At 36.4% G+C, this 19,589-nt stretch overlaps 1 protein-coding gene across 1 annotated transcript in view; it reads left to right on the forward strand.

The window, feature by feature from the left end:
- CMPK1 (cytidine/uridine monophosphate kinase 1) overlaps nt 1–18,499 on the forward strand; it is a 42,004-nt gene extending 23,505 nt beyond the window's left edge. The window contains exons 2-6 of the mRNA XM_019624751.1: nt 9,850–9,996; nt 13,687–13,839; nt 15,050–15,126; nt 15,371–15,467; nt 16,383–18,499. Of these exons, the coding sequence (XP_019480296.1) occupies nt 9,850–9,996; nt 13,687–13,839; nt 15,050–15,126; nt 15,371–15,467; nt 16,383–16,424 (516 nt within the window). The 3' untranslated portion in view covers nt 16,425–18,499. The remainder of the gene's footprint in view (nt 1–9,849; nt 9,997–13,686; nt 13,840–15,049; nt 15,127–15,370; nt 15,468–16,382) is intronic.
- The last annotated feature ends 1,090 nt before the right edge of the window (nt 18,500–19,589 follow it).

Here is a 19,589-nt window from a genome sequence, read left to right on the forward strand (position 1 = left end):
GCTGTTGTTCAGCATCTTAGCTGTGGAGGGCAGTGTCACTGGCCCTCATATGTGGGATCCGAACCGGGGCCCTCTGGCATCCCAAGCGAGTTCTCAACCATCGCGCCACTCGGCCGGTCCCTGTTCTGTCTCTTTTTATATCAATGTCAAACTGTTTTAATTATTATAGCTTCATAATATTTTATACCTGGTAGTACAGTATTTATGACTGGTAGGACAAGTTCCTATTTGTAGTTTTAATATTATTTCCAATTTTGGCCATTCTTTCCCATTTTCTTTTTCTGATAAACTTGAGAATCAACTCATCAAGTTTCATTAAAAAATATTAATCCCAGTCAAATTTTGATTGAAGTTGCAATAAATTTATAATTTGTAGGAAATTTAAATATTTACAGTATTGAATCTTTCTGTCCAGGAACACAGAATGCCTTCTTTTTATGATATTGGTTTTAAGTGTTTCCAGTTTCTTCATACAGTTCTTACACATCTCTAAGTTTAAGTCTTTCTTGTTGTTTTGAATAGGATTTTAAAAAAATTTAGGTATAATTAACTTGAATAGGATCTTTTAAAACGTATTTTTTCAATCAATCATTTTTAGTTGTTGGAAAGCTGTTGACCTGTTTGTTTATAAGAAGATAGTAAGCAAGGTAAATTCTTGTTCTTTCTCATAAATTTTTTAATGTACTCATACATCCGTGGTGCCAATTTTTGGAGCTTCTGTTTGCGGCTATTTGCATAGTGAATTGAATTTTCATGTATCATACTCTTGTACTATAGTTATTCTTTCATTTTGCTGTTTTCTTGTATACATTTAATGTGCTGTTGAGCCAGCTTGGTAGTTCTGTTCCTTTATTCGTATGTAATTTGTAGTTTGCCCACGGATTATTTTGGACTTTGCTCCAGGAATAACCTGTATGAGTTTGTCTAACTCCTCCCTGACCTGTCTGAATGCTCTCATAATGGTCTTGAATCTAGTAACTTAAGACCACGTTTTTTAGGAGACCATGTTCTTCAAGAGATGCTTCTAACTGTAACAGCTAATGATGATATTTACTGTGTAGTATAGGTATTATTTCTGGTAGTATAGATATTATTTCTATTTTACAAATGAAGAAACTGAGATCTAAGAAAGGTTAAATTTCCCAGTGTCATATTGGATTGTGACAGTGTTCAGTTTATAACTCTTAACTTCTGGTTCAATGTATGAGTATATGACTTTTTGGGATCCTTGTTGAATTCTGTGTGTTTCTCTAAATGCATTTCGGCATTAATTTGATAATTTTGCAGTTGCTCAACTCTCTAATATATGTTTGCATATATTATTGAATTCAGAGTTTTGTGACTTTTGCACATTTTTCTCAATGTGATTCGTAAATCCAAATAAATTCTAGTTCTAAAAGAGAACCTGAGCTATTAAAATGTGGTTATTTTGTGATGAGGCTCTTTACAAATTGCATTCTCAAGTAGATATGTTTCTTTGGGTGACTTTTTTTATACGCCCTGGGTAAAAGAAATTCTCATTTTAATATTATTCACCTTTTTAAAATAAGAAACAAGTACAGTTGGGCCTGCTTAGTGTTTAAGAAACCTCTCTTTCATAAGGTAAAAGAGCAGAGACAAGTGTTACAGTTGAGTCGTTTGATGTATGTCTTCCAAGTGTTCTCACAGGAACTGAGTTAACTGAATTCTAGGCCCTTAGACCACCTGCAACAATATTTGGGTTGTAGTGATATGAGTGTGCAGCTTCTAGGCTCTACAGTGACTGGAAGAATTGAGCATTTAATTAACAAGATCAGATGAGTGTTTCCTAAGATTAACAAGACCTCTGTGTCTATCATTAATGTTGGAAGATTTCAAATTATTGCCTCTGAGCTTCTGGAATTCCTGGAGGTTTCTGGGCCAGGTCTTCATCTTTGGGCATTTTCTATCCCCTTCTAATGTGGGGAATGCAGATTGATTTAGAAGGGCTGAGATGAATTCAAAGAAAAATACTGGAAGTGACCAACTGGAATGAAATTGGAATGTGAAAATTCCAATTCACATTTGCTGTAGGGGCTATTTGGTATGTATATAAGATTCCAAAATCCTTAGTGTTTGGAAAGCCTTCTGCAAAATGTTAGAGGCATATCCAGGCCTACACAAATGAGGAAATAACCTGTTGTTGGGTGGCTTCTGACTCATCCTTTTTTTTTTTTTTAAACCACATTGTGTGCTCACAACCCAGAGTCAGTTCTTCCATCACCATATGTATTTGACCCACTTTACCCTCTTCTACCATCGACTCGTTTCTTTAATTTTTATTTTTTGTTATGTTTTCTTGCCACTGCCTCTGAAGAATCAACTTCTTCCCAAAGTAGGCAGTACTGGTAAAGACTGAATTCCTTAGGAAAAGTTAGGCAGATATGAAGGATTGCCTTTATTAATTAATAGTAGAGCTCAAGTTACTTTATATATGCAAGTCACTATCACGTCCCTTGTGAATATAATCCTTTTACCTTCCCTGAATCAGCACATTGCCTGGCGTCTTGTAGGCACTCAATAAATGTTTATGGATTTAAAATGAGTTACAACTATTGCCTGAATTAAGATTTTTTTACACAAAGAGCAAAACACTGAGGAAAATGAAATAGTGCTGTAACTGTTTATAGTTACTGATTTATCTCTCTCTTCTCCTTTGCAGGATGTAAGCTTTTAAAAATATCACTCTTTAATTAGAGGAAGAAGTATGCTTCGTGTTAATTTGGAGTCTGTCTGCTAAAGCTTTTTGCTTAAGAATAGATTTAGCTAGGTTTATAACTTCCATAGTTTATATTAATATGTAGATTTGCAATTAAATAGGCATGGTCAAATGCATTGCACACATTTGGAACTACAGTGAGGGCAGACTAAAAATGAGATTGAAAACCTGCTAGCAGTTTAAGTCAAATATTACACTTATCCTTTGGATGGATAGTCTTTATGTTAACCTATCTTTAATGGTGATTATAGGAAAAATCTCTTTCTAACCCTCTGTGGGTGAACTGGAAGAAACCCTAAACAGTTGACCAGTTTTAAGTACTATTTGTGCACTGTGTAATTGTTCTACAGTCAAAGAAAAGTAAAATTTCCAGGTCCTTACCAGACATCTCATTGAGCATGATTGGAAAAAGTTCTATTGGAAATGCCTTTGAAAAAAATGATAGCCTTACATGAAGTGTTGCTGGGCTGCTGTGGGCTCTAAAGCTATTATTTGCAACAAGTACCAGACTGGTAAGTCTGGATGGCTCCGGATAGTACCTGCAGCATTTCCAGGTGTTCTGCTGAGGGTACATCATTCGGAGTACATAACCAGAATTTAGATTTTAAATTTCACTGATCTTATAGGGAATGCAAAATAAACTTAGTCTTAAATGTTCATAGGTGTGTGAACTGTTTAAAGGACACCCAATAGTTTTAACTAAATTGGTTGCTTAAAAAATATATTTGTGTCTAATATCGTTGTTATATTCCCTCTATGTCATTCAATGCTCAGTAACAGTCCAGTGGCACTTTCTGATTGCCACAGTAACAGGAGGAGCTGCCTGGCATGTGCATCACTTTTTGCCTCCAAGGACTTGCTGTTTACACATCATTTGCACCTTGAAATCGTTATTGTCATTTTATTTTTGTTGTTTTTGTTCACATAGAGCCACATTACCTAAATTTAGAAAGAAGGAAAGACAATTGCTAAAAAGTGAAATTATGAAGGTGATTTGAGACTTGATACAATATAAAATTGTCAACCTTTGCCTAGCTGTAGTAATATAGAGTGCCATTTTGTGCATTGTTGAGAACACGGTGCTTTTTTTCTCCCTCCAAATCTTAGTGTGTAATTCATAAAAGTTATTGAGTTGTTTTCCAACTTTGTAAAGGAGAAAATGAAAGTAAAACATTTAGAGGGTTACTCTAAATGAATTGAGTTTATACATTTATCACTAGAAAACTACTGTTTTTAGTTTAATAGTAGCTTATAATTGTAATTATTGTAGTTTATAGTATTTATAACCTGCTGTGGTTTTGAATGTTGCTCTTAAGAGGGTAGTTAGTGACCTACTAGGTTTTAATTGCTAGGAAATTTCAGAGAATGTGAAAAAGTTTTGGTTAAGCCTGGGAAATATCCATTCTTGCTTTCCTCAAAATTGGCAACAGCCACTACTTAATGACAGCAGAATGCTTTGAAAGTGTGTTCTTTAAAGTGTAGCTGTTGTTAAGATCCCGTAATAACCAGTATGTAACTGATAGTTGCTTTTTTGTTGTAGAAACTCTGTGGTAAGAGGAAAGCTTTAGCAAAATCCTTAAGAAAATTATAGTATAAAAAAGTAACTGGTAAATAGAAGGTTTAAAAAAATGGAATGTGGATGAGAAATACAAAGACACATGTATAGGTTTAAATATGGTTATATTTATTTAAATACCTTGTTTCCTTGGACTTTGCAGATAAGGTTGTTTTCTCTCTTTTGACAAACTGTGTAATTATTTTTTAAAATATCATTTGTATATCTCTATAATTTACAACTAGTTTCTCTTTTTAAAAAGTGATATGCCAAAACCCGTTTAATGCAATATAAATCTTGCAAATTTGAGTTTCTTGAGCTCTGCAATGCCAGGAAACAGTGTGTGTACTAATTTGTAAATTGCTAGCTGGACTTCTGAATGCCTATGTTGTTCATACAGCAGAGGCAGTCCGTACAGAGCAATTTGTATTTTTGGTGTTTCACTGAGCTTTTGCCATTGTTTAGTACTGTTTGTCTCTGCATTTCTTTAATAATACCATATGCTGTAATCTCTAGACAAGAGAAGAGCATCCAGCAAGCATAGACTTCCAGGCAGGAGTCAGAGTAATCAGTGAGAAATGAAGCTGCTATAAAATTTTGTGGACAGTATATGCAGAATGCTTTTTGAAAATTGTACATAGTCAATGTGAAAGTAGGTCACACCTCATTTTTTATAAAGTCTTTTCTGCACCCATCTTTCAATATACTGGTGATCAAAGTAGGCATTTAAAGATAATGTGGTATGGAAGTAATTTTTAAATAATTAAACATTTTCTATTCCCATTTTCTGTAAATGATGGGAATTTTTTTAAAGGCCTCTTACAACAACTAAATACACTTTTGATCATTTCTTCTAATGGAAGGAGCTATATGACTAAGCGAGACATGAATGATACTGTGGCTTTTGTTTATTCTCACCAAATTTTATACCCATTTGTAGTTAGCAAATAAACTGTTTAGAGTTTGTTTTCCTTTGCCGACTACCTTACTGTTTGCTTATTTTAGTAAGCAAAAACAAGCTTATCCAACAATTTTTGGAAATAGAAAAGGGATAAAGAATGTATGGCTTCTGCAGTCCAGAAAAAGAGAAAACTCACTGTAGCCTGGGAAATTGAAAGAGTTTTTGTGAAATGTACAATTGAAACCCTACTTTAAAAGGAGGATAGGAATGTGGACTATCTCAAATCTTAACACTGAAGTTAAAGATAAAATATAAGTTATCAAATATTTATTGTACACTTACTACGAATAAGATAATAACCCATTCAGAGAGTCTTAAAAATTAACTAAACATTGAATATACTTCTGAGTGCCCTGATATTTGAGAGTAAAAATATTTTTAAAATAGATTTTATGGTTCTTTTGACTTAATAAAAAGGATGTGCAAGTTCATGTGGGAGAAGAAGCTTTCCAGTATTCAGAAAATATTGTCTTAGATTTGTATTGTTTTCTCATTTCAACCTTGGGGAAATAGCAGAAAAACACCATTGCATCTTATATGATTTAGCTCCACTATTAATTATCCTGTACCCTGATGTAATACATCATTTGTAAGTCCTTAATAATAATGATCGGGCCGGCCAAGTGGCGCGTTGGTTAAGAGCTGGCTTGGGACGCCAGAGGGCCCCGGTTTGGATCCCACATATGAGGGCCTGTGAAACCTCCTTCTACAGCTAAGATGCTGAACAATAGCTCAACCTGGAGCTGGGCTGCCCGTGAGTTGCCAGCGACAGCGTAGGCTGCAGCCCCTGCTGCAGTGGGTTGCCATGGGCTACCGTGTGTAGCCAGCAGCCAGCGTGAGCAGCCAGCAGCCGCAGTGAGCTGCCGTCTGGAAGCCAGTGACTGATCTGCCTTGCCTGGGAAGAGCGCAATGATGGTGCCCTCTTGGGCCAGTGAAGCAACGTCTTCCACAACTAGACGGAAGAACAAAAGGACAGCAACTTGTCTGTTCTCCTTCCCCCAATTCCCCAGCGCTATTCCTATCCCCCAATTCCCCAATAAAAAAAATGTAAAAAAAAAAAAATAATAATGATCATCACAATCATAATACTATACTACTGACCTTTCATAGGATATTCATGTCTATTATATGTATCAAGCCTCTTGATTAATCTTTCTATCAAAATCATTGAAGTGAATACATACACATTGTATTGGGTTGTCGGAAAAGTCATGACATATGTTTGCAACAGATGGCACTAGTTCATTTTTGGAAGTACTAGAGTCATTCGCATCTATATTATTGCTGTCTTTTGACAGCTGAAGTTCTAGCTTCATTCTAAAAAAAATTGAGCGATTTGGTTGAGTTTTGGAGATTTTACAACAAGTTGAAGATGGAAGACCAAACTGTATTTTTGCCATATTTTACTGTTTTACTACCATAAAGGGAAAAACGCACATCAAGCTTGTGAAAAGTTGCATAATGTTTACGGTGACAATGCTGTACAAGAACATCAGTGCCAACGATGGTTCACAAAATTCCGTGCTGGTGATTTTGATCTTAACGATGCTCCTCGGTCAGGGAGCCCCACCGAGGTTGATGACGACAAAATAAAGACATTGATCGAATCAAACCCACGTTACACGACACGAGAGATTGCAGAAACATTGAACATCCATCATTCAAGTGTTCATGACCACCTGAAGAAGCTGGGATACGTAAGTAAACAAGCTCGATATTTGGGTTCCACATGAACTCAAAGAAGTTCATCAACATCTGCAATATGCTCATTAAACATGAGGAAAACGATCCTTTTTTGAAGCGACTGATAACTGGTGACGAGAAGTGGATTGTTTACAACAATGTGGTGCACAAACGGTCTTGGTTCCAATGTGATGATTTGCCTAAAATGACATTGAAAGCAGACATTCATCAGAGGAAGGTTATGCTCTCAGTGTGGTGGGATTTTAAAGGTGTCGTGTTTTTCAAGCTCCTATCAAAGAACCAAACAATCAATTCAAGTATGTACTGTTGGCATTTGGACAGTTTGAACGATTCCATCATCTGGAAAAATCCAGAGCTTGTTAATTGTAAAGGAGTTATGTTCCATCGCAACAACGCAAGACCACACAGAAATTTGATCACCGGTCAAAAATTATTGGAGCTTGGATGGGATGTGTTGCCACACCCACCATACTCACCTGACCTTGCACCGTCAGACTTCCACTTGTTTCGCTGTCTTCAAAACTCCTTGCATGGTATAACATTCAATTCAGATGAGGCTGTAAATCAGCACCTTGTTCAGTTTTTCGCAAATAAAGACAGGTCCTTCTATGAACGAGCAGTTATGAAGCTCACTGAAAGATGGCAAAAGGTTATCGAACAAAACGGGCAATATATCATTGATTGATCTTTGTTCTTTATATAAATAAATGACCTTTGAAAAACATAGACAAAATACGACATGACTTTCTGACAACCCAATAACATAAAAATGGTGTGTGTGTGTGTGTGTGTGTGTGTGTGTGTATAATATAAAAATACTTCCAGATTATTTAAGATAAGTATCTTCATGATGACAAGGAGGTAGTTAATGGCTTTTATCCCCTACTATGTGTCAGGCTCTCTGGTATGCAATTTCTGTATATTATCTAATTTAATAATCACTAACTTATAAAATAGGTAACTGTATTCTCATTTCAATGCAATAGAGCAGTAGGAAATGGATTTTTGAGAGTAGTAAGGAAGATTTTGGTTTAGATGGAGAGACAGTGATACTGTAAGACACTATTTGATTGTGTGACCACTCTCCAGAATGGTCAGGAAAGCTAATTTTGTGGAGGTGGTAGAATTTGTGCTGTTTACTGAGAAAGGAACAAAACAGAAAAATGGGGTTTGTGTAAATGCTGATGAGTTCAATTTAGACATGTTGAGTTTAAGGAAGGGAAGCAGAGATTTTATAGAAGGTGGTACAGCCAACAGTGGTAAGATTTTTGTTTGTTTTGAGTTGTATAGATTTTTGTTAAGCACTTTTTTGAACATTATTAATAACATTTAAACGTTGATTGTGTTTGTGGAGGAATATAATGAGATGTTGTTAATGCCTTTGTTACTGGAGAACAGACCCTTCTCAGCGCAGTATCCAGGTTCTTGGTATCCTGAACAAAGAATTGAGTGGGACACCAAAGGGCTGTGATGAAAGAGCAGTTTATTGAAAGTGAAAGTACACTCCAAAGAGATAGGAACGGGCGGTAGCAAAAAAATAGCTCAAAAGGCGCCAGCTGGCGAGGAGTTGGAGTTTGTTTTTTTCTCTAAAATGGGCTACTCAGTACTCTCTAGGTGTGGGGCCACTTGAATGACACCTGTGGTTGACAAGAGGCTATTACCTCATCTTTTAGATTACACATGTTCCTTCCCAGAATTCAGTCTGTTATAATGATATTAATGAACTTCCAGGCATATGCATGATATTATAATGAAGGTATAATGAGGCTAAGGTGAGATGAAAGTCACTGTAGTCTTTACTGCACAGGTGTGAGTGACCAGTCTAATCTAGTTAGGTAGTTTGTGTCGTCTAGTGTCTTCAAAGTGGTTGATGGTTATGGTAGATAAGGGAAAAATTTGGGTGTAGAGGGGAGGTTTTGGGGAGGTCTGTGGGCTCTCCGTAGGCCATGTCAAACATGCAGGAATGTCTGGAGACCCCATTCCTATCTCTAACTGCCTGCCTTATTTCCCCGTAGAGGTGTGATCCCCATAAATCTCTATGGGAAAGTGCGGGATAGGAGGTCGCTTCTTCCATATCTGCTTCCTGCTGAATGTGGTTGCTGTCCCTGCCTATTGGGGATTCATGGATCTCTCGCCCTATCTGATCTTAATGAGGGGAAGGGGTCTCGGGATCCACCTGGAAGACCACATTGGCTTCCTTTGGGTGTACTGGAAGCCTTGCTGGGGCATCATTTGTATCCCGATGGCCCCTAGATGAGGAGAGATAGATTTTTATTAATACATTAAAAACACTGGCCCAAGGAGCAGGACTCAGAGCTACTGACACAGGGTGAAAGTCCATTTAGCTCATATTAGTTATTCAGGTGGCATTATTTACCCAGGAGTTGGGTCTGGAATGGCCTGGAAAGAATGCTGGGCCACAGTGATTACAATCAACAAGCTTAAATCACAGGCTTCTGGGTAGTTAATTGAAGCAGGGGTGAGAGACATTCTATGATTCAGGCTAGGAGCAATCTTTAGTTTAAGATTAAGAAACTGATTTAAAAAGTGATTAAAACCAGGGACTAAGAAACTAGGGAAAAGGAGACTTAAAATTCCTATAGTGAGGGGGCCCTCCCATATCACCTTTAATAGTTAGATAAATTTTGGGGTCATTTCATGGTTTGTGAACATTATAGCTACCCTGCCCTATGTAGGTAAAGGAAATTTTTAGGCAAACTGAGAAATTGTATGGAATGTCTCTTAAAATTTTTAATTATTTAATATACGAACAAAACTTTTTTAATGTAAGAAAAATTAGAATATAGAAATTAACACAAAGGGAAAAGAACCAATAGTCCTACCACTGGGTTGAATGTGCTGATTTTCTTTTCTATGTGTTATTTCTTTCAGAAATATGGCTACACACACCTTTCTGCAGGAGAACTTCTTCGTGATGAAAGGAAGAACCCAGATTCAGAATATGGTGAACTCATTGAAAAGTACATTAAAGATGGAAAGATTGTTCCAGTTGAGATAACCATCAGTTTGTTAAAGAGGGTAAGGAGTGTGAATGCCAGCCAATTAAAACCAGCAAGGAAATGAGAAATTACACCTAGCTTTTCTTTGAAAAAATCAAAGTATTGAATTTCTTGCATGTAGAAGGTGGTCGTAGAATTTGAGAATGGAAATTCCACTTTTACCTGGGAAGAAATTAGATAGTAGCAGGCATTCTCTATCTTGGTCTAGGATCAGCTACTACTCAGCTTAACATCCATATGAGTGCACTTGACCCTTCCCAATGTGCAGACAATCTCTTTTGAATTTCTATTTCTTCTCCCCCCCCCCATCTTCCTTTCCCTTTTCTGTTTTCTTATAAATTTCCTCTCTCTTCTCCCTCCTCCCTCTCCCCTCTCCCTTTCTCCCTCCCTCCCTTTCTTTCTTTCTCCCATGACCCTCCCATTGTTGCTGTTCTCTCTGTCTTGATATCTCCTTTTCTGGTGCATGCATCACCATCTTCAATGTGAAATGCAGAGACTGACAGCTGTCAAACTAAAACATGTCCCATCTAAAAAACAGATACCTCGAATTTTCATAACTCTCCATTATAGTCTACTCATTAATGGGTATTTTTACATATAAGAAACAGTGAAGGAGAAACGCAAGAGTGGGAACAGCAAGAAATAGTTGAAGCCCAATGAGAGCCTCTGGATGGAACCAGAGAAACTTGAGAATAAAGAGTAGCTCATTCACACATGTTCTTTCCTCTTTTCTCAGAGATTGGAGTAACCTGCTTCCATTCTAGAGTAAATAAATCCTCTCTCCTTATTCTCTGGTTTTCATGCCCTTTCTCCACTTTATACGGAAGCATTGTGAAAGACTGGTTTATATTTTTTATTTTTCACTTTCTGCTCTTTAGCCCTTTACAGTCAGGTTCTATGTCCATCTTCATTGAAACTATTCTTGCTCATGTTACCAATAATCTTCTCTATCAAATCTAGGGGATATTTTTAGTCATTTATCTTGTAGCATTTAACTCTACTTACTGTCTTTTTTTTTTCTTTAAACTATTGGTGATTTTTTGTTTGTTCTGGCTGTCGGGGGGTGGGGATTTACTGTGGAATCAATCAATTTTGGATATACTAAGTTTGAAATGCCTATTCGATATCCAAGTGGAAATGACAGGTGTGTGGTTAGATATATTGTAGTTAAAGAGGGAGCCCAGGTAGGACACACAAATTTGGCAGCTGTCAGTGTATAGATGATTTTTTTTTAACTTTATTGGGGAACAGTGTGTTTTTTCCAGGACCCATCAGCTCCAAGTCAAGTTGTTGGTGTCCTTCAGTCTTAGTTGTGGAGGGCGCAGCTCAGCTCCACGTCCAGTTGCTGTTTTCAGTCTAGTTGCGGGGGGCGCAGCCCACCATCCCATGTGGGAATCAAACCAGCATCCTTGCTGTTAAGAGCACGTGCTCTAAACAACTGAGCCATCCAGCCGCCCCTACTTATTTACTGTCTTTTTGAAACTCATTCTTCTTTGTTCTCTGTGACACCATTTTTCTTGATTCTCTAACTATTAATACTTCAATGACTGCTGTTTTTTAAGTCTCTTTTGATAGTTCTTCTGCAGGTTTCCTAAACCATATGCTTCACAGGGTTTCATTCTTGGTCCTCCTCTCATTTTATATATTTCTTGTTGGATGGTTTTAGCCACGCCCAAGGCTTTCACTATGCTAATGATGCCAAAATTTATAGCTCTAGGACAAATCTTTTTTCTGAACTCCAGACTTATATTTCTAACTAACTATTAGGCATCCATCTGAATGTCTTACAAACAAATATCTCAAAATCAACACATCAGACACTGACTGTATCATCTAAAATGTGATCGACTTTATTTCTTGTCCTGGTTAATGGTTCTGCCATGTTCTGCCATCTACCCAGCTGCCCAACCCAGAAGTCTGGCTGCTGCCCATTTCTCCGTTACTTTCCCAAATCCATTCAGTGAGCAGATCCTTCCAATTATCTTCCTTTTAATCCTCTTCTATTACTCTTTTTTCTCTATTATCACCGTCCCCTTAGTTCAGATCCTCTTCTTGACCATCGCTAGAGCCTCCTCATTAGTTTTTGGGTTTTTTTTTTTGCCGCTTTAAACATTCTTGTTTCCTTCTAATTCATCCTTCATAGTGCAGTCAGGATGATTTTTTTTTTTAAAGGTGATATGAGCATATTCTTCTACTACTTAAAATTCCTCCGTGGTTCTGTATTGCTTCCAGAGTAAAAACCAACTCCTTAGTGTGGCATTGAAGTTCTTCATTAATCTTGCCCCTACATGCTTTCTAGTCATATCTCCCACCACTTTCGACACACATCCTATGATTCCGTTATACTATCTTACTTCAGATTCATAAAAGCTGTTATGCTTCCTCCTTTCTGAGCCTTTATACATCCAGTTTACAATATCTAGAGTACGAGGATCCCTGTCTGCCTGCCATTTCACTATTCAGGATTCACCTCTGCTGCCACCTCTTGGGTAAAGCTTTCTCTGAGTTTCCAGGTTGTTTGTGCTTGCTTCTTTTTTAAAAAAAAATTTTTTTTTTATCATAGCACCCATTCATACCTCATCACAGAAATTAGCACATTTACTTACCATATTTGTTACCACTGGATCGTGAGCTTCCCCAGGGGCCATGGCTTTGCTCTTCATGTTCCCTGATAGTAGGCCTCAAATAAATATATGTTTAGTGAGTAGGATATTGATGTACCTCTTCAGATATCTTCTATCATAATTGGGGTAGAAATGGTTATAGCAGGGGCCCAAAAGCATTCTGTGGAAGTTTTGTGAATATTGGAGAAGCTAGATGCTGGGATAAAGCCAACTCTCAGATAAATGAATAGGGTCCTGACAGCCATTGTTCTTGAGGGAACTAGGAAACAGTTTGAGCACTGAGAAGACTAGATAATCAGTTTCTTTTGGAATAGAGGCTACTCTGGAGTTTGTCAAAGTCATACCTCTGTGCTTAGTCCATGGTGGTTGGTAGTGGTAAGGATTTGGAGATTAGAGAGCTAGCTGCATCTCCCATTCACATATTCCCATACTCTACCTAAATTTAGACTTTGGAAGAGGATGGTGAAATGGCCTCTTTCTGAATGTGTTGTTTTCTTTGCTACATGTGTTTTGGGGTAGCCAATGGCATGTAGGTTTAATTAGCTTCAGTTAAAAAAAAAAATGACGCACTAATAATTAATTCTAGCAATCTCTTTATATTTGTCCAACGCTTTTTGAAATTAGATTTGAATTATTGCAGAGACTCTGAGCGCCTGTAGAAGTAGCATACTTCCCACCACAGCAAAATGACTTGGGAAGAGGAAAGGGAAGGCAAGATAGGGCACCTAGTGACTAGAGCAAAGGTATTGGTTAATGCTTATTTTTTTGCTTCTGCTGTTTATAACTTTGTGAATGTATATGTGAAAGTAATACATGCTTACTATAGAAAACTTAGAAACTACAGGAAAGAATTGTGAGTGTATGTATATAAAATAGGGGAGGGGTACATACCCATAAGTCTACCAACTTGAGGCAAAACCATGTTAACACATTGTATTATTTCCTTAAAGTCTTTTTTTTCCCCTATGATTCTTTCACTCTTATGATTTAAAGAATAATAATAAACACCAATATATCCACCACCCTGCTTAAGAAATTACATTTTGTTAATATAGTGTTGACCCTAAATCTTCCTTTTCCTTTAGGAAATGGATCAGACAATGGCTGCCAATGCTCAGAAGAATAAATTCTTGATTGATGGATTTCCAAGAAATCAAGACAACCTTCAAGGTTGGAACAAGACCATGGATGGGAAGGCAGATGTATCTTTCGTTCTGTTTTTTGATTGTAATAATGAGGTAATGAAAATCTTCATCTGCCCTTTACTTAATATTTACATTTTATGTTGGCAACAGTACTTTTTGAATTGGAACAGTGGATGGACAGAACAGCACCATCTTGCTGTTCGGAGTGTTAAACGCTATTTGGCATCCGCAACCCCGTCGACCTAAAATTTGCTTTATTTTCCAAGTAACAAGAATTTATTTCATTTTGCTTTGGTATTAAGAATTGATTGGCAATAATGCTAGGCAATGAAGCTGCACTATCACTTCTTAGGTATGTACTATTATCAGAGAGTATTTTGCCTTAGGATGGTTTTTACTAGAAGAGAAACACATTTCTGGAAAGTTGGGAAAACTTTCTGTTTTAAGGAAACATAATAGAAGGTAGCCTGATTTGTCTTCTCAGAGTAAGATGATCTTGAAAACAGCAGGAAAGCGTTCTTTTTCTTTCTGGCTCTTCTAATAACATACTCAGATATACCTTTGAAGAACTAAATGAATTTCTTAGAATCATTTAGTTAAAAGGCCTGACTGTTTGACACCTGTACACTTCATTAAATGAATGCCAACAGTCTGAAAGAAGAATCTGAAGTATTGCCTTGAAGGAAAGAGGCTATTCTTAGGTTGAATTGCAAATATGCCTTAGGGGAGGGACTTGCTGCATCTTTTGAGTTGTTTAAAAATGTAACTCTCCTCTTCCAACCCCCAAAAATATGTTTCCACTTATTCTTCAAAGTTAACTTTAGAATGTTACCACAGTTTTATAACTAAGGAATGTTTATTCACGATTAACAAGGGGTACTTTATTCAAATGCAAATATGTTGATTCTTAAATATTTGGGTATTATGGAATTATCGAAAAGTAAGCAAAAATAGAACAAAGTTTGAGGTATGTAATTCATACTTAATAAGTTAATAATATCTCCTAGATGGAGCCGTACACATACAGATCTTCTTTTTATTGCGGTTTGAAAAAAATACACAGGAAAAATTGAGTCATGAATGAATTATTATGTTCTGTACTTATTTAACCTAGTTTATATAAATTGAACCACATGTTTAAATTTAAAAGGAGTTTGCATGTTGATTAATGAATTAGACACATTGGGTTTAATGCTGTTTTTTTTTTTTTTTAAAAACTTCAAACTTTATTCTCTTTTCAGGTTAAAAGAATGGCAAATTTATATCTTTCCTTTTTAAAATAACTTTTTATTTCTCTTTTTAGATCTGTATTGAACGATGTCTTGAGAGGGGAAAGAGCAGTGGTAGGAGTGATGACAACAGAGAGAGCTTGGAAAAGAGGTATTTTGCAGTTTTTATACACAGCCATCTCAATCTTCTCAGTTTGGAACTTGAGTAGTAGATTAAATACTTGCCTCATTTTGGTCCAGAAAAACAAAATGTTATGCTCCAATCTGTAAAATGGCTTGTCTGAGAAAATGATAAAGGAGTCAGTTGGGTCAGATCCAGTTGTCCTCTGAGCTGTCCTGTAACATGGGGCAATGGATGGATACTTCGAAACTTGTAATATTTGCTTCTTTTGCAGAATTCAAACCTATCTTCAGTCAACAAGGCCAATTATTGACTTATATGAAGAAATGGGGAAAGTCAAGAAAATAGATGCTTCTAAATCGGTTGATGAAGTGAGTATTCCCAGACTGCCTTACAAAAAAAGTCAAGTAAAAATGTGATTTGGGTCAAGGGTTAGACAAGAGAAAAAGAAATATTGTGACAATTTAGTTTGCTTTCCAAGACACTGGAGACTAAATGAAAAATTAGGCTTTTTCTCCTTTTTTGAATAGAGTCTAAAATGGGCTTTACAACTTCAGACTTATTCTTCATAAGAAGTGGGTAGTTTATTAATTCCAAACCTCTTTTCTCAAACGCTGGAAAATTGGCACTTTGACAACTGTAATTTGGACCATAATCGTTTTTTTAAAATTTACAACCTGAATTGCAAGTCATCTAGTCAGGAGCCCAGGCTGCCTCCATCTCCCATCACAGAACAAATAGCTCCAGAGGTGCAGCGTTTCCTTGACGCAACACTGCTCTCTTTTTTCATGAATCAGTCAGTGGTCTCAAAACTGGTTTACAAGCCCTCAGTGTCTAGCAACTATTTCTAGTTCCTTTGAATTCACCTAAGCTTCCCTGATTCCCTGAATCTTCTTCCTCTGGACCTTTTTTTTAATTGTATAGTCATTTTTGTTTTTTATCATTGTCACTTCCTATAGCAGTGAGGTAATGTATCAGAAAACTTAAGTGTATAGAATCAGATCTAGGAAGATAAGCCACTTCAGTTTACATTTTATCAAATTATTGGTAGCCTATCAAGGAGTTTTATTTTGTCCTAAAAACAATAAAATTGAATGCAACATGTTCATAATTTATATGTATTATTTATATTTTATTATTGTCTATAGTAAAATAGGTGAAACTAAGAAATCATAATGTGTTTTTAATGATCCATTTTGAAAATTAATATAAAATTGACATATTTTTAAGCCATATGGTATTTTAACAATCTCTGCTTTTTAAATTATTATCTTTTTCCTTTACAGGTTTTTGATGAAGTTGTGAAGATTTTTGACAAAGAAGGCTAACTATAAACTTGAAAGCATCCTTGAAATCATGCTTGAATATTGCTTTGATATAGCTGCTATCACAATCCCCTTTTAAGGCAATTTTAATCTTTCATAATTACATCACAATTAATGGTTAGAAAGTAAGACAAATTAAATTTTTATCTTTTTTTTGGTTATAGGAGTAGTCAATGAATTTGGGTCTTAACTTCATCTTAGCTGTGGTGCTCACAAAACAAAGAAGGGAATTAGCTAGTTATTTGTTTTTATTAAAAAAGAATATCCCTTTTATTGTTTGTGCCTTCTGTGAGCAAAACTTTTTAGTATATGTGTATATCCCTTTAATTATTACAACATGTCAGGATTAGGGATTCCTTACTTCCTCTTTTTCTTGCAGGTTTTAAATTTCCAACCTGTTAAGTGAATTTGTGGACCAAATTCCAAAGGAACTTTTTGTGTAGTCAGTTCTTGCACAATGTGTTTGGTAAACAAACTCATACAATGAAGTCCTAGAAGTGTTTTCATACTTATCAAATAACTGACCATTTCCTATAGAAAGGTAAGAAAACTTAGGCTCCCTTTTACTACAACTTGTACAAAGTTGTGTGGCAGGGCATAGTCTTTGCTTCCAGGGATTGGGATGGGGATAATGGGGGTTCAGAGCCTGGCAGAATTGTCAGCTTTATTCTGACATAAATCTGAGGTTAAGGGGCAAAGATCACATCTAATGACATGTGTTTCTTATGCTCTATTATATAGTGTTATTAATAATTAAACTGATCTTAACAAAATTCCTAGTAGTGGAACCTTGAAATGCATGTACTAGGTTTCTGGTAAAATGGGGTTGATTTTGTTTGTTTTCTAGGCTAAATATAAGGTTAGTGTAAAGTAGAAGAAATGTAATGGTTAAATTTCCCATTTGTATTTTATTTTCTTGAATACTGTTTTTTCATAGTTATTTGTTTAAGATTTAAAAATCATTGCACTTTGGTCAAAAAAATAATAAATATATCTTATAAATGTTTGATTCCCTTCCTGGCTACTTTTATTCAGTAAATCCTTTTTTTTTTTTTTTTATTAATTTGGCATCATGTTGAAGCATGGAAAGGTACAGAATAAAAAGAAAAGGCTATAGAGTCCAAAATAATTTTTTCTTAAATCTATTCTTTCTTTAGAAATCTCTGAGAAATTTGTTTTTTCCTTTCTTACATTTTTTTCTACCATCACTAGTGCAAAATGGTATCCAAGGTTCTTATTATGAGATTTATTAAAATGTTTCTCATCTTCATCGCTTATTACCATTGGATATACAGGGTTAAACCAGGCAAGGAATTTTTATTTCATATAATTAGGTTTTATATTTAAAGTCATTGGGAATAGTGAGAACAATTTATGGATATCTTATATTGTAATAGATTCATTTATTTCTATGTGTGTTACGAAATTCACTTACTAATGACGAATTTTCAACATACAGTACTTTCCACTAGAAAACAAAGTATACATAAATACCGTATCATATTAGCCACCAAAATTTGTATAGACATTATCTTGGTTTCTTGGCAGTGACTGTAATGAATTCTTATCTAGTGATTCAGTCCAGCCAATACAGAGGGATTTTACTGGGAATTTAATCAAACACCTGTAGTATGAAGTAAGAGTAAAGACTTAATATTTTGAGTGCATTACTACTCACATAAGTGAAGAAATCCATCAGATGGGGATCTGAATATTTATATTGATATTGTGAAAGCATCCTTATTTTAAGGTTTTTAAGAAGACTGCTGAGATTAGGCGCTTTGCTTCCTTTCATTAAATAGCTTTTAACAAAATCAAGAAACATAGTAATTACTAAATTATGAAGCTTTGCTTTTTGTTTGCTTCAGTAGAAAAACATGTTAGCAATATTGAGTTTGGGAGCTAATTGAGCTACATCTAACTTCACTAGATTGGTCATTCAATTTGTTGAAGGTACAGTCACTAAGAAGTTTTTACTTTATTGAAAGATCCCAGTGGAAGCCTTGCTGTTTATTTTCATTCTGTGATGTTGGATATATATGAATTATTTAGTAAAGAATCCCAATAAATTTTGTGCTATGGCCTTTGCTGTTTGCTGGTTCAGATTTCTGTTCTCAAGCATATTGAAGATCAAGATGTATTGTCTTTAACATGTGGGTCTTCACATAGCAAAAGCAGAGTTCAGGATCCAGGAGAATTTTCTGCTCTGTATATTATGTTTGTGTGTCTTAGAGTTAAGCAGAAAGCGTGACTTGATCCCATTCCTTCAAGAAGTAATCTGAATTGAGGCACAAGTAGCCTATTTCATTACCAGCCTGCAGCATCAACTCTTCATCTTTTTGAGAGGGAAATTGGCAGTAGGCAGTGTGTCTCAGGATGTGGGGTTTTTGTCTTTGTCCATGTAACTTAAGTGGTTGCCTGACTTTCCAGTGGTCCCTGGAGATAATAGTGGCTGAAAGTATTGGCCGGACTAGGTCAGCATCTTTTCCCTGGAAGTTTGGCCCTTCATTTTCAAACACATATTAATTGCACAAGCCATAGTGCTACAAACACATTCTCTGCCTTCCAAGAGTTTTCTATCTATTGGGCTATTGGAAAAGTCATGACGCATTTTTGCAACAAAAAACATGGAAAAAGTACCTCATGACTTTTCCGACAACCCAATAAAACTAATACTCTGATACGGGTAGACCTTCAGATGTCTTCTGTTGACTAACTTCAGTCATTCTTATATAGCCTATTGCACTTCTCCCTAGCCTACCTGCATACTTCAGCAAAATTAAGCACTCCTTCATTCTAAGCATTGTGGGGTTTTTTTAAAGATTTTTATTGGGGAATTGGGGGAAGGGGAACAGGCAAGTTGCTGTCCTTTTGTTCTTCAGTCTAGTTGTGGAGGACGTTGCTTCACCGGCCCAAGTTGGCACCATCATTGCGCTCTTCCCGGGTGAGGCAGATCAGTCGCCGACTTCAGGACGGCCACTCACTGCGGCTGCTGGCTGCTCACTCTGGCTGCTGGCTACACACGGTAGCCCATGGCAACCCACTGCCACAGGGGCTGCAGCCTAGCCTTCCCCTCATGGCAGCCCAGCTCCAGGTTGAGCTGTTGTTCAGCATCTTAGCTGTGGAGGGCAGTGTCACTGGCCCTCATATGTGGGATCCAAACTGGGG

This window comes from Hipposideros armiger, unplaced genomic scaffold, assembly GCF_001890085.2.
Source record: "Hipposideros armiger isolate ML-2016 unplaced genomic scaffold, ASM189008v1 scaffold_605, whole genome shotgun sequence".
In the NCBI taxonomy this organism is placed as follows: Eukaryota; Metazoa; Chordata; class Mammalia; order Chiroptera; family Hipposideridae; genus Hipposideros; species Hipposideros armiger.